Below are 16,159 nucleotides of genomic sequence, written 5' to 3'. Positions count from 1 at the left end.
ACGTTCAAATAAACAATGAGGTCTCCTTAGCCAACCCAGATTCGCTCGTTTCTTTTTTACAGTGACTTGAGGTGGATTTCAGGCTGAGACGAATGACAGTTCTTCACAACTGCCAGCGCGCAAATTGGCAGTAAATTATAGTAATACATTAACGGCATGATTAATGCTTTAAACGTAAAGCATCGCTACTGATCAAAGAAACCCTTAATTTGAAACTTTTTAAGAGCTTTTTAGAACATTCAGATCGCAAATCAAAGTCTCTCCGCTCATTCCAGAAACCACACTGAAATCTGAAAAGCCCTTTTTAATGATTACATATTCATCACTCTAATGGGTTGGCAAAATAGCCAAAAATTCAGTACAGAATGTTTCAGTATTTTATGAGATTACTTGACGGTTTTGACTATTTTTTAGCGTTTGATGTGTTTTTAAGAAATGCATTCAATGCAAAATATTATATTCTAGTTTGCTTCTATTCTGTATTGCAGTTCAGACATCTGCAGACGACTATGAAGCTAAATATGTCATCAGTTCATCAGCTCATTTATCAAAATTAATCACCAGCCTACCATAAATTTGTCATCGCACGTTTCAATATTGAATGTTTCAGTATTTTAGTTGGATCACATTTATACGTTCACTGTTTTGACATGATGGATGTTTGATATCATTTTTAATATGTTTGGCAAAATGTTAAAATCCAAAAATAGATTCTATTCTATTCCGTATTTGAATTCCATAAACATCAACATTGGTTTAAGAACGAACATGTCATCGGCGCGCACGTTGTGTTTCGTTTAAACGCAGCGCTGTGATTGGCTCAGATGTTCGCGTTAAAGAACGGCTTCTTGTATAACGCAAACCTTTTGGATCGCGCTCCTCTCCCGCCTCTCCCCACTTGCGTCACCCGCGCTTCTCGTCCAATCGCAGGCCACCCCAAAAAGTTTGCGCGTTCCAGACTATAAGAGCCTCCAAACTTCCCTTCAAGTTTGAGAAACACCTCCGTGACGCACAAGAGGAGCAAGGGACAGAGGGAAACTATATTACTTGCGTTCTCCAAACATCAGAGGTGATGTTTGAGGAAGAGCCGATGCAAGAGGAGCCCAGCTCCCCGGAGTCTCCAGTGGACAGTCTGGGAAACAGCGAGGAGGAGCCAGACAGGCGACAGCAGAAGCGCTGCAGCAGGAAAAGACGCCAGAGCAGGAAGAGCGGCGAGGACGCGGATAGCCCAACGCCAGGGAAGCGGAGCAAAAAGTGCAGCAACAGCGGCAGCGGCAGCCCTCAGTCTCTGGAGGACCTGCAGACGCAGCGCGTCATGGCGAACGTGCGTGAGCGTCAGAGGACTCAGTCTCTAAACGACGCGTTCGCGTCGCTGCGCAAAATCATCCCCACGTTACCCTCGGACAAACTCAGCAAAATACAGACGCTCAAGCTCGCGGCTCGGTACATTGATTTCCTGTGCCAGGTCCTGCAGAGCGACGAGCTGGACTCCAAAATGTCCAGCTGCAGTTACGTGGCGCACGAGAGACTCAGTTACGCGTTTTCCGTCTGGAGAATGGAGGGCGCGTGGTCCATGTCAACATCCCACTAACGCACTGAAGCGCGCTTTCGGTGCAGCATGGTATGCGATGCAAAACTTCACAAGTCTCTCCGGATCGTATTCACAGTCAGGCAGTCACAAGTTTGGACACATTCATTTGAAAAGCTTAAGACCTAAAAGCTCGTATTTTAATGTTTCACATTGTTTTTTGTGTGTGTGTTTTTTTAGACAAATATTATAGGGTTAATTCAGGATAATGGCAAAAAGTGACCCAATGTACCTGAATCCGCCCCTGTATATTTATTTAGAAATAGAATTTGAGTAGATAGTGACGAGAAACCAAGTTTAAAAGCATCCCAGGATGCACCTTATGAAGCTCTTTGATAAATGTCCAAAGTGAGCTGAAATCTATAAACATAAGAAGCTCCAATATAAAGGAGTTTTCATTGGAGTTTTCACGTGTTTTAGTCACTAAATCATTCCCATACGTCATAATCTGTGCTATTTCAGAGCTTTAATGATTTAAAAATAATGTCATAATGCATACTGAGCAGATGTGTCCAAACTTTGAACTGCTATCTTATGTTCCTCAAGAGCATTTTTATGCCTAAATGAATCTTTGTGCATTTTGTGTTTTCAAAACATGGTTCTATAAAAAGGCTACTTTTGTAATAATTTAGAAATGTTTTTAATGTTCATGCAACCAAAGTTTGGGGGCTTTTGCAAACGTTATTTATTTTCTGGTATACAAAAATCATTTTAAGGCTAAGAGGTCAGTTAAGTGCATATTATTATTATTAGATACATGTATACTAACTGGGCTATATTGCATCGTGTTATAGATTCTCGTGGATTTTTCAACACTTTCATCTTTGTTTCTTCAGATTTTCGGCCTTGAGAGGAGCTGAACTCACTGGAAGAGCGACACCAAACAATGGCGAACATAAGGATTATAAAGGGAAGGTTCTGGAGCGTCATGACGTCGTTGCGAGCACTTACAGTCGTGGACCAGGAATTACAATCAGATCTGTGCTGTTGTGACGGTGAATGTGGAAAACATGTGCTTCTGTCTCTAGACCAACAGAGAGACCCGCTGCCGCGCTTCTGACAGCAACCGGCGTCATATTTATTACAGAACGAATGAAGGAAATATGGAAGAAACTCGGCTCATAACACTTTCTTTGACTGGTCCTAGAAAAGACATTTATTTATTTATTATTGATTGTCACAATGCAGAATAGATCTGGTGTCTATGCAGTTTCTATTTTAAATACGATGTAAATATGCGTATATTTTCTGCAATAAAACATGGTCTGAAATGCACTTATTTTAGCATGTTGTTATTGCAGTTTTATGCATTATGGATTTGAAAAGTACATGAAAACAAACTAAAGTAAGCTTTTGCACATAAACAACGGCAATAATTACTCGATACGATTTTAAAAATGAAAAAAAAAGCCTGATTTGCCGTTTTTTATTACATTTATTTTTGTTTTATGCATTATGGATTTGAAAAGTACATGAAAACAAACTAAAGTAAGCTTTTGCACATAAACAACGGCAATAATTACTCGATACGATTTTAAAAATGAAAAAAAAAAAGCCTGATTTGCCGTTTTTTATTACATTTATTTTTAAAAGATTAGTTCTAGAAGGAAAGACTTTCATCAGCACACATATATAGGCGTACTCAGCTCATTTAAATATTGCAGTTTTGTTTTTCTATCAAGATGCTGTTATGGAAAGTAAGGAAAGGAAAGCATTTGAAACTATTTACCAATACGCATTTCGAAAATTAAGAACGTTTATTCTAAACCAGAACTGATTCGTATTAAAATTATTATTTTTGTTTAGCAGTAATGCTTTAAAAAAGCTAAACGAAATAAATGCAAAAATGGTTCTAATAACTGGACAAAATGGGTTACACAGAAATTATGTTTGCATGTTCTTTTCTACGCTAACACGCCAGGAAAAGAATAACATAATAAAAAATAATTATTCCTGCAGTAATGAAGACATTTGTGTCGTTTTGCGCGGGTATTTTAACCCAAAAGGAGAGCATATGACAGGAGGTCTGCAAAAGCGTTTGTGAAGAATCATTTGAAGGTGTAACGGGCTCCAAACATGTATGGAATTCCCAGATGTCTATAAAATTGAGGGGTCAGGAAGCAGGACAAAACCAACATTTTACAATCAAGACTCTTGAACTGAATCAAGAAATTAAAGGAATAATTAAGAATAGGCTAATCGAGCCCGGTCTCATGAAAATGCGTATAAATAGTACGCCAAATAAAAACGAAAACTCGTGGTATTGATACGCAAAAATGGACTTTGGCGTGCATATGACACGCATGTGTTTGGCGTGCATATGATACGAAATTTGTTGGAGTGCATATGATACGCAGTTTTCGCGTACATCTGATACGCATCTACCCCACAACCCTAAACCTACCCATCGCGTAGCATATACACGCCAAAGTCCATTTTTGCGTATCAATACCACGAGTTTTCGTTTTTATTTGGCGTACTATTTATACGCACTTTCAACGGGTTGAAAGTAAAGTACTATAAAACCCATCGCGATCATCTCAGACAGCCGCTAGAAACCTGCAAATAATTTTTGCAGTATAGAATTGTAAGAAGTCTTGTTTTACGAGACCTATAAGCAGGGTGGGATTCGGGTTCAAGAGACGGAATCTGGCGTTCGTTTGTGCTGTCACTGATCTCTCCAAGCGTTTGCATCGGGTTTTCAAATGCCGCCTCGATCCAGGAGTTTGGGGACTTGGCGAGGGAGAGAGAGAGCGAAAGCGAGAGCTCAGGCACCTGAATCAAACTTATTTCTACCAGATGTTGTTCATATTTTTCTTAACGTCACGTGAATAGAACAGATGTTGAGTTGCACAGACCCGCCTTCGCTGCACGCAGTCTGACACAAATATCCTTTAAGTTCGACTCGATGGGATAATGATGGGATAATAAACCTGGTTTTTGTGGAACGCGTGTGTGTGTTTTGAAATGCAGCAAATGGACGAGGAAAAGGCAAAGATTTGGGATTTCTGTTGGAGTATTGCAGGGATTTCATCATGCACTGAGGAAATACTTCTGGTAATTATTTCTCTAAAACTCTGCATCTGGACTCGGTTTGAACTCGGTGTGTCTCAAGTTGTCGGGCTGAACATGGATATACTGCGATTTTGTGTTTTGGCAATCTAGTGCTTTTCACTCAAATAAAGAAATATGAATTATAATTTCGAATACAATGCTCCTGTTTTTTTTTAATTCATGCTCAGAAAACAAATAAAAATACCTTCACTGCAAAATCAAGCATGCATTATGACTGCAGTTTATTTAGGCCTTCTGCATGATCGTCAATGAAGTGTAAAAGCAGGGGTGAATCCAGTTAAACGATTTGACGAATTTCGAAGTAAAAGCATCAGCTCTGACCTGCAGTGCAGTAAAGATTCACCATCTTCAAACGAGCATGTCCGTGTTGTGTTAAACTTGAGTCTGAAGCGGAAAAGCTCTCGCTTCTGTGGAACTGACTGCATGAGATTCCTGATACAGCATGCGCCTGCACAGCAGCTCTTTTATGTGTGTGACCTGATGGCTTTGACATCATGATTTAAAATCTAAAGGCCTTTAAAGACATTAACGCACCAGCATGAGTTCAAATTGTAGGTAGAAACCTATAAAATGCAAATAATGTTTAAAAAAAAAAAAAAAAAAAGATTAGATCATGTCTAGTATTTGCATGGGCCAAATTCTATTTTTAAATGTACTTTCTAAAAAAAAAACATGGCTTGACTGAATTAAACAGTAACATTTATATAATAAAAATGCATGTTAAAAGAAATTGCACTGAAATTATGTCAACAAGTCAGAAGAAAACAGTAAAAATTCATTATTTTCTGTTTGTTTTGTCACGCTTTGATGTGGAAAAATGACACTTTAACAGGTGTAATTTCTAATAAATATCTTAAATTAAAACCAAAGTCAAATTTTCCATTTCATATTTTTTATGGAATTAATCTTAAAAATCTGTTCATCAGCAATTCGGATATCTGCATGCTAAGATAGCATTTGTTATAATGCTTTTTTTCCCCCTCAATAACAATTGAGGGAAAAAAAAAGATTTTATTTCAATTTCATCCAAAAAAAACAGGTGTTTTTGTAGGAAAGAGGAAAACATTTGAGTTCATGGTGAAGTAAAATTAAAATGTCTGTTTTGAAACTCTTTTAATGCAACCATAAAAGTATTAGTTTATGTTATAGTTTTCCTAATCTTATAAACAACATTTTAGCATAATAATATTCTATGTCTCTGGGGTCCACACAATAAAGTCAAACTCAATAGAATTAGAGGGTTAAAACACAATATTGACTTTTGAAGACTCTTTGATGGTGCAGTGAGGTCAAAGGTCAGCTGTAGTTGTGTATTCTCGGACTGTTTGGTAACACGATTGTTGAGCTGAGATTGTCCACGACATGCTGCTTTCATTTCGTGTCTTTTTGGGCTCAATGGAAACTTCTTGCACACAATGATGCCTCAAACTGCTCAGCTCAACAAAGCGTGTCCATCCTGGAAGACTAGATTAATATACGATTTGATTTGAGTGAAGGCCTTTTCATCTCTGATTTACTGGGTTCTGCGCTGTAAGCGGAAACACATGGATTCAGCTCTTACATGTCACTGCTGCTCCGATCCTATACAGAGGAGATTCGGATCATATTTAAATGATTATGAGCAGCCAGATCTTGTGTACCTGATTTAATTGTGTCCAGAGATTCATCGCACTGCATTTCCTTCATATTCAATGCAGACGGAGAACTGCAGATCATTCAGCCACAGCAATATCAGATTGTGCTTGGAATGGCATTCCATCTTACTGTCTGCAGCATATATATTATGCACAGCATGGTCATTTTCTTTGCATGCGTTGGATTAATAAAAGCCCTGTCTGATATTCTACAAAGTTCTGCAATTAAAATGTGGCTTCGTTTTTTAGTAGGATGCAAAACATTAACATTACCACGTTTCAGAGACATTTGTTTTCTCTTTGACCATCGATTGTTTTGATGCAAACAAGCCTCCCAAATAAGAAACCCAGTGTTGAAATCTTAAAAATGCACAAACATGACCAAGACATTTTATTGGTGTTAAAAGTCGTCCCACACAATAACAGGAATGCAAGACATTTTCAGAACTTGAGCAATATGAAAGCGTTGGCCGCATGTTGTTATGTGGTAGGCATATTTGATGCAGTGTTTTGAATTTACTGTGGTATAATGTATTTCAGGTATATATTGAATATTTTGTTGTGGGAAGTCATGGCCTAATGGTTAGAGAGTCGGGCTCGTAATCTAAAGGTTGCGGGTTCGAGTCTCGTACCGGCAGGGATTGTAGGTGGGGGGAGTGAATGTACAGCGCTCTCTCCCACCTTCAATACCACGACTGAGGTGCCCTTGAGCAAGGCACCGAACCCCCAACTGCTCCCCGGGCGCCGCAGCAAAAAATGGCTGCCCACTGCTCCGGGTGTGTCACTGCTCCGGGTGTGTGTTCACTGCTGTGTGTGTGCACTTTGGATGGGATAAATGCACTAATTCCGAGTATGGGTCTCCATACTTGGCCACATGTCACTTCACTTCACTTCACTTCAGATAAACCCGCCCCTAAACAACACATAAAAACCCAAAAATGTTTGGTTTCTTTACATGCCGGTCAACATAGTGGCTGTTCATGGCCAGAATAAGCTGCAAACTGAACCCAACTTTATGTTGCAAGTTAAAAAAATAAATAAGGATTTTGGTTAGTAAGCCAAAAGGTTGTAGGTTCAAACCCCAAAAGGAGTGATTGTGCCTGTAGTAAAAAAAAAAAAGTTGTTTAAAGGGGTCATCGGATGCTACATGCGCTTTTACAAGCTGTTTGAACTGAAATGTGTGTTGGCAGTGTGTGTACACAACCACCCTATAATGATAAAAATCATACTCAATGTTTTTTTTAATCTACTAAAATCTTTACCCCTTTCTCAAATCGAGCCGATCTCAGATGCCTGTCTGTGTGATGTCACAAAAACAGGCCCCTCCCACGATAGTTTGACTGACAGTAGCGTTTCAGCACAGACTGGACTGGTGTCTTACCTTGATGAATGTGGCTAAAGTAAACAGTCTCTCTGAGAGCGGCTTGGAAGAGAGGGGCGGGGGCAGCAGAGCTCCTTAACATTTAAAGGAAAATGCTGCAAAATGGCTTGCTCTGAAAAGAGCTGTTTTTGACAGGGTAAAAAAAGTGTTTTTTTACACTACCATTGAGAAATTTTAACCAAACTATGTTACAGACTTTTCATTAAGACTCTAAATGATCATATCAGCTTGAGGAAAATGGGCATCCAGTGACCCCTTTAAATCACTTTGCGTGTCTGTAAATAAAGAATCAAGACTCTCTATTATAAAATCTTACGAAATAAGAATCCATTTGTTGAAATCTTAAAAATGCACAAACATGACATTTTATTAGTGTTCAAATTCGTCCCACACAATAACAGCAATGCAAGATATTTTCATAACTTGAGCAAGTGTTGGCAGCATGTTGTTTTGTGGGTTGGCATATTTAATTCAGTTTATCCAACGCTGGTCTCTTAATGTGGTATAAAACCGCCCCTAAATGGCACAAAAAAAACAAAACGAAAAAGGTTGGTTTCTTTACATGTCAGTCAACTAGTGGCAGTTCTTGGACAGAATAAGCTGCCAATTGAACTGCCTCGCCACAACCGGTTTGTCCTGGTCCTCAGGTCTTCTGGATGTGTTTCTGGCGATATAATAGTGAGGTTATTGTGTATATGTACCACCCAGGCAGCTGTAATGCCATCTGTGTCACGTGCCAGAGCGACAGGGCAGCTCTGGCACGACCTCCAGCCCACATCTACCTGTCCATAAGCCGGCGCGTGGTTTCTGTGAAAATAAACAGGCAATCAGAACGCAGTTCAGAGTACACAAAGACATCACACGCTTTCATGCAGGATAAAAGAGCTGTTGTCTGATATTTATTTGTGTTTGCTGCTGCCCCCTGAAATAAGTTTCAGCCTGCCTGTAAACACAATGCAAAGTAGAGAGAAAGCTCTGATTTAAATCATCCTGTTGCTGTCCAATAGATTTCAGTGATGGAGAGGGTGTTTCTTCAACTATGGGCGCTTTGGGAAATTAAACTCCCTTAAAACACATTTCAGATGCTCTAGTTTGTTTTATTTGTCTACTAAGAAAATCCAGCAGTGAATATACATACATCACAGAAAAATTCTGTCATTTTCTCCCTGAAATATCATTCAAAAATTTCACTTCCAACCATCTTAAATAATGTATTTTTATTAGTGTTCTGTTGTGGAAATTATATTTGGACATTTTAAACATCTTTGGAATAAAAGGGTCGGCTCCATTTTCCTTTTAAGGTTTTAAGGTTCATTAGATTTTTTATGTACACTAAATAGACATTAATTAAAAATAGTGCATTATTTGGCAAAATAACAGCTTGAGAATGTGGACATGATGCACACTAAACATTCTGATTAGAAGAGTTTTCTTCACACATCACGTCTCATATTTCATATATACAGTGGGTACGGAAAGTATTCAGACCCCCTTAAATTTTTCACTCTTTGTTATATTGCAGCCATTTGCTAAAATCTTTTAAGTTAATTTTTTTCCCTCATTAATGTACACACAGCACCCCATATTGACAGAAAAACATAGAATTGTTGACATTTTTGCAGATTAATTAAAAAAGAAAAACTGAAATATCAAATGGTCCTAAGTATTCAGACCCTTTGCGCAGTATTTAGTAGAAGCACCCTTTTGATCTAATACAGCCATGAGTCTTTTTGGGAAAGATGCAACAAGTTTTTCACACCTGGATTTGGGGATCCTCTGCCATTCCTCCTTGCAGATCCTCTCCAGTTCTGTCAGGTTGGATGGTAAACGTTGGTGGACAGCCATTTTTAGGTCTCTCCAGAGATGCTCAATTGAGTTTAAGTCAGGGCTCTGGCTGGGCCATTCAAGAACAGTCACAGAGTTGTTGTGAAGCCACTCCTTCGTTATTTTAGCTCTGTGCTTAGGGTCATTGTCTTGTTGAAAGGTAAACCTTCGGCCCAGTCTGAGGTCCTGAGCACTCTGGAGAAGGTTTTCATCCAGGATATCCCTGTACTTGGCCGCATTCATCTTTCCCTCGATTGCAACCAGTCGTCCTGTCCCTGCAGCTGAAAAACACCCCCACAGCATGATGCTGCCACCACCATGCTTCACTGTTGGGACAGGTGATGAGCAGTGCCTGGTTTTCTCCACACATACCACTTAGAATTAAGGCCAAAAAGTTCTATCTTGGTCTCATCAGACCAGAGAATCTTATTTCTCACCATCTTGGAGTCCTTCAGGTGTTTTTTAGCAAACTCCATGCGGGCTTTCATGTGTCTTGCACTGAGGAGAGGCTTCCGTCGGGCCACTCTGCCATAAAGCCCCGACTGGTGGAGGGCTGCAGTGATGGTTGACTTTCTACAACTTTCTCCCATCTCCCGACTGCATCTCTGGAGCTCAGCCACAGTGATCTTTGGGTTCTTCTTTACCTCTCTCACCAAGGCTCTTCTCCCCCAATAGCTCAGTTTGGCCGGACGGCCAGCTCTAGGAAGGGTTCTGGTCGTCCCAAACGTCTTCCATTTAAGGATTATGGAGGCCACTGTGCTCTTAGGAACCTTAAGTGCAGCAGAAATTTTTTTGTAACCTTGGCCAGATCTGTGCCTTGCCACAATTCTGTCTCTGAGCTCTTCAGGCAATTCCTTTGACCTCATGATTCTCATTTGCTCTGACATGCACTGTGAGCTGTAAGGTCTTATATAGACAGGTGTGTGGCTTTCCTAATCAAGTCCAATCAGTATAATCAAACACAGCTGGACTCAAATGAAGGTGTAGAACCATCTCAAGGATGATCAGAAGAAATGGACAGCACCTGAGTTAAATATATGAGTGTCACAGCAAAGGGTCTGAATACTTAAGACCATGTGATATTTCAGTTTTTCTTTTTGAATAAATCTGCAAAAATGTCAACAAATCTGTGTTTTTCTGTCAATATGGGGTGCTATGTGTACATTAATGAGGAAAAAAAATGAACTTAAATGATTTTAGCAAATGGCTGCAATATAACAAAAAGTGAAAAATTTAAGGGGGTCTGAATACTTTCCGTACCCACTGTATATATATATATATATATATATATATATATTAGTTAGCTTAGTTAATTTTATACATGCATTATATATCTATGTATGTGTGTGTATAAAATTAACATTATATGCATTATAAAATAAATGTAAAAAATTTCCGTTTGTTTGTTTACAAGTACGTTGTATACAGTGGGTACGGAAAGTATTCAGACCCCCTTAAATTTTTCACTTTTTGTTATATTGCAGCCATTTGCTAAAATCATTTAAGTTAATTTTTTTTCCTCATTAATGTACACATAGCACCCCATATTGACAGAAAAACACAGATTTGTTGACATTTTTGCAGATTTATTCAAAAAGAAAAACTGAAATATCACATGGTCTTAAGTATTCAGACCCTTTGCTGTGACACTCATATATTTAACTCAGGTGCTGTCCATTTGTTCTGATCATCCTTGAGATGGTTCTACACCTTCATTTGAGTCCAGCTGTGTTTGATTATACTGATTGGACTTGATTAGGAAAGCCACACACCTGTCTATATAAGACCTTACAGCTCACAGTGCATGTCAGAGCAAATGAGAATCATGAGGTCAAAGGAATTGCCTGAAGAGCTCAGAGACAGAATTGTGGCAAGGCACAGATCTGGCCAAGGTTACAGAAAAATTTCTGCTGCACTTAAGGTTCCTAAGAGCACGGTGGCCTCCATAATCCTTAAATGGAAGACGTTTGGGATGACCAGAACCCTTCCTAGAGCTGGCCGTCCGGCCAAACTGAGCTATCGGGGGAGAAGAGCCTTGGTGAGAGAGGTAAAGAAGAACCCAAAGATCACTGTGGCTGAGCTCCAGAGATGCAGTCGGGGGATGGGAGAAAGTTGTAGAAAGTCAACCATCACTGCAGCCCTCCACCAGTCGGGGCTTTATGGCAGAGTGGCCCGACGGAAGCCTCTCCTCAGTGCAAGACACATGAAAGCCGGCATGGAGTTTGCTAAAAAAACACCTGAAGGACTCCAAGATGGTGAGAAATAAGATTCTCTGGTCTGATGAGACCAAGATAGAACTTTTTGGCCTTAATTCTAAGCGGTATGTGTGGAGAAAACCAGGCACCTGTCCAATACAGTCCCAACAGTGAAGCATGGTGGTGGCAGCATCATGCTGTGGGGGTGTTTTTCAGCTGCAGGGACAGGACGACTGGTTGCAATCGAGGGAAAGATGAATGCGGCCAAGTACAGGGATATCCTGGACTAAAACCTTCTCCAGAGTGCTCAGGACCTCAGACTGGAACTAAGGTTTACCTTCCAACAAGACAATGACCCTAAGCACACAGCTAAAATAACGAAGGAGTGGCTTCACAACAACTCTGTGACTGTTCTTGAATGGGCCAGCCAGAGCCCTGACTTAAACCCAGTTGAGCATCTCTGGAGAGACCTAAAAATGGCTGTCCACCAACGTTTACCGTCCAACCTGACAGAACTGGAGAGGATTTGCAAGGAGGAATGGCAGAGGATCCCCAAAGCCAGGTGTGAAGAACTTGTTGCATCTTTCCCAAAAAGACTCATGGCTGTATTAGATCAAAAGGGTGCTTCTACTAAATACTGAGCAGAGGGTCTGAATACTTAGGACCATGTTATATTTCAGTTTTTCTTTTTTAATAAATCTGCAAAGATGTCAACAATTCTGTGTTTTTCTGTCAATATGGGGTGCTGTGTGTACATTAATGAGGAAAAAAATGAACTTAAATGATTTTAGCAAATGGCTGCAATATAACAAAGAGTGAAAAATTTAAGGGGGTCTGAATACTTTCCGTACCCACTGTATATACAGTATATATAAAATTATGGATTTTCAACAACAAAAATCTAGGTAAAACTACTAGCTAAGTATCTTATCTTAAAGACTTTTGAAATGTAGTAGAAATAAATGAAGATCTAGTGAAAAGCAGGTCATGGGTTCAATTCAGGGAATGCTTAAATTGATGAAAAAAAGTACACTCTACCTTGACTGCATTAATGCTATGTAGGTTGCTTTGGATAAAAGCGTTTTCTAAATGCATAAATATAAATGTTTAATGTGACCTACATACTACATTCAATAAAAATCAACCACTGGGAAAAAAAAGTGCCCAAAGTTGAAGTAGCTAACATGCTTATATCATGACTGAAATGAAGGATGTTCTAGGAACAAGAGAATATAAAGGACTGAGTCACTTGCTGACCTGTTTCAGTAAGATGTATGAAGTCAACTCCCCTCTGACTTCCTCTGTTTCTCTTCAGATCAGATCCCTGCTTGGAACAGAAAGTTATGAGCGTGCATTTGCCCTGCTTTATTCCCCTGAATAGCTGGAACACACACCAGGTCAAATCTATCCACTGGAAACTTTTAAAAGTGAAATATTTTAATTAGACTGGACCCTGAAACTAGCCCTCGGCATGTCCGTTTAAGCGTTTTCACTCGCCAGGAAAATCTGATGGGCTGGAGCAGACACACAGCGCTGCGCTTCTTGCTCTTGGTTGACAAACACTGCGTATTGTTCTCGAGGTCACCGGTTTGGTTTTGTGTTCACAGATTCAGCATGAATTAGCATAGTTGTGGTATGATCTGGATGTTTAACACGTCAAGCCAGCGGTAAAGACAGACTTGCAGCGTTGGACAAGCTAGCGATTGATCCAAAACTGAGAAAAGTGAGAGATTGTTGGAGTGGTGGCCTAGCGGTTAAAGTATTGTGCATGTTTCAGCACATCAGTCAAGTTCTAGTCACAATTTCCCATCTTTTTCTACTATCTTATAAATGAAAAGTTACAAAAATAAAACTTCCTTGTGGAATACACAAGCTTAAACCAGCCAAAGATGGTTTGCTGGTTTAAGTGAGATCAAAATGCTATTTAGTTGAGTGAAATTTTATAATTAAGCCTTAATTCCAGCACAAGAAAGAGGGATCATGACATGAGAAATATATTTTTTTTCCTTGATGTTTTGACATTAAGGCTGAGAGGGCTTTTTACAATTAAAACCTCCTGCAAGTTTCATAGCTCAGAAGGAAATCCTCATTATCCGCCATTTTTAACGTAAGAGCGGGCGCGCCATTTCTAATTTGAATGTGCGAGACTTCCGGTCTTATACCTTCCAGTTATTTTTAGCTGTACAAAAAGCTGGTTATGCTGCTTGATATTGCAAACACTTATTTCTTATCATATTATTTTAATATATTGACTAAAAATCGAATACTTTTACGTCATCGCGCCATAAACCCCGCCCACTGGCGTTAGACGCTTGACGGATGGACACCTGTCCACACCGGACGCGAGCGTCGCGGTGCGTCAAAAGCAAATAGGATCGATTAGAATTATTGAAGCTGTCTACAGTGGTAAAGTCTACAGTATGCAGATGCACATTCAATTTCTGACGTGACGAGGACAATGGAAGAGTACAGGAACTCGTAGTAGCTAGTAGGCTACTCTCTGGCAGGCAAGGATGCTAGCGACAGGGACAAGTGGAACGGCGTCCCGGTGTTGTGCCGAATTCTGCACCCCTGCCAGATTACGCACCCCCTCTTTGAAGTCGCTACCTGATTGCCTAATCCCAGCCCCACCCCTAATCCTAACCCCTTCCCCACACCTACTCCTAAACCTACCAATACTAGGGGACCGGATCGCGTTGTAGGATTATATGTCTGTTCGGACATTTGTTTTGTAAACGAGGCACAGTTATGGAGATTTCGCAGAGAAACGTTTGTTGGAAGATGAATTGTATCGGATCTGACAGCAGCTGCATCGCAAACCGTAAGAAAACCATTTCATAATGTTTTTTTCTGTAAATGACGGTTTTGTATGGATAATGATTTCAAAACACTTGCTCACGTGCATTGGTGAGGGGGCGTTTATACTTTTTCTATGCAATGAGGTTAGCCAATTATAACAGTGGAGTTGACTGACCAGCCTTTGATGACCCGCCCACTTAAAATAGCATTTCAGATAGAGGGGCAGAATGAGGGTTGAAAATATATTTTTTTTTTGCTAAAATATGACTGTTTTTTGTTAATTAATTAACATTACAAATGTATTGGAAGCCCGTTTCCGCCACTGAATAATAAAAAAAAAAAAGTAATTGCGACTTTTTATCTCGCAATTGTGACTTTATATGTCGCAATTCTAACTTTATAACTCGCAATTGTGACTTTATAACTCGCAATTGCGAGTTTATATCTCACAATTCTGTGAAAAAAAGTCGCAATTACCTTTTTTTATTTTTTATTCAGTGGCAGAAACGGGCTTCCATACAAATGACCCTCAAGGAACATATTAAAATAATATAAAATCCATGTCATGACCCCTTTAATTTAGTAGGACAATAAATTAAATAATTAAAACTAAAAAAGAAAGAAAAGAAAAAAATCGAACTAACCAAGTGGTAGGTAAATGAATGAATGAATGGCCTGAATCTGAATTTCCATGTCCCGCTAATCAATAAAAATCATTTTTGTAGTCCCAATGCCAATGCATAAAGTACACTTCCAATTTACAAATTTACACAATAAAGATTGTGACAATTTTTCAAGCACTAATTTAACATTAAATTAAAAACAATTAAAACAAATTTTTTTTTTTGGAATGCTGGTTCAGGTAGTTGTCAGCTAAGTGCCCAAAACCCTTAGAAAACCAAAAAAAAAAAAAAAACTAGACCGGTCTGACCAGTGGAAAGCAGTCAGGTAGCCAGCTAGTAGCAGTAAACCACCAAAAAATGGATTTCAAAGTGTGTATTATCACATCACAACATTATTCTCTTTCCTTCACAGCATCTGTGGTACTTTCTACATTGATGAAAATTCTGTCAGAAGATGTACTGGTTGTCAAACTCAGCTATAGATTCTTGTCATGTGAAGTGCATTGAGATGTGAAGTGCATTTCTTCTTAATCTGCTCTTAAACTCATTGTTGGAAATGCTGCATGAGATGTACTTTACTAACAGGAGGTTAACGTTTCAGAGAGGCTTTTTCTTTTTCTTTTTTTTCTTAAAGATCTGCTTAATGCATCTTTGTCAGGCTCTCCTGGAGGGGATCAGTGGGGGGTAAATGCAGACCAGCATCCCCCTGGGGGGTAATTAGCCTTAAGTGACACCTCCAAACATTCTGCTGCCCCCCTCCAGGGCAGAGCTTCAAGGCTTCATTAAGCCTCGTTGACTGGTGTCACCCTGACAGAAATGCTAAACAGATACACACGTGTATAAAGTTCATCATGAGCGCATGATTCGTGCTTCTTTTCAATGTGTCAGCCATTTTGCTCAGGGTACATGCATTGTGTCAAGGCTACAAAAAAAGCATGCATGCATGCATATGCACCTGGGCTGCGGATTTGAAATATATATTTGAAATGTGTGTGTATATATATATATATATATATATATATATATATATATATCCAAAA

The 16,159-nt window shown here is 39.4% G+C and overlaps 1 protein-coding gene across 1 annotated transcript; it reads left to right on the top strand.

The window, feature by feature from the left end:
- The first annotated feature begins 933 nt into the window (after nucleotides 1-933).
- Nucleotides 934-2,770, top strand: twist1a (twist family bHLH transcription factor 1a). The gene is made up of 2 exons (XM_016572908.1): nucleotides 934-1,621; nucleotides 2,425-2,770. The coding sequence occupies exon 1, from the start codon at nucleotides 1,073-1,075 to the stop codon at nucleotides 1,589-1,591; it is 519 nt and encodes a 172-aa protein (XP_016428394.1). The 5' UTR covers nucleotides 934-1,072; the 3' UTR covers nucleotides 1,592-1,621; nucleotides 2,425-2,770.
- The last annotated feature ends 13,389 nt before the right edge of the window (nucleotides 2,771-16,159 follow it).

Source organism: Sinocyclocheilus rhinocerous, unplaced genomic scaffold, assembly GCF_001515625.1.
Source record: "Sinocyclocheilus rhinocerous isolate Xijiao unplaced genomic scaffold, SAMN03320098_v1.1 scaffold1463, whole genome shotgun sequence".
Taxonomy (NCBI): domain Eukaryota; kingdom Metazoa; phylum Chordata; class Actinopteri; order Cypriniformes; family Cyprinidae; genus Sinocyclocheilus; species Sinocyclocheilus rhinocerous.
Note: the sequence above shows the minus strand (reverse complement) of the source record. Positions and strands in the feature narration are given on the sequence as shown.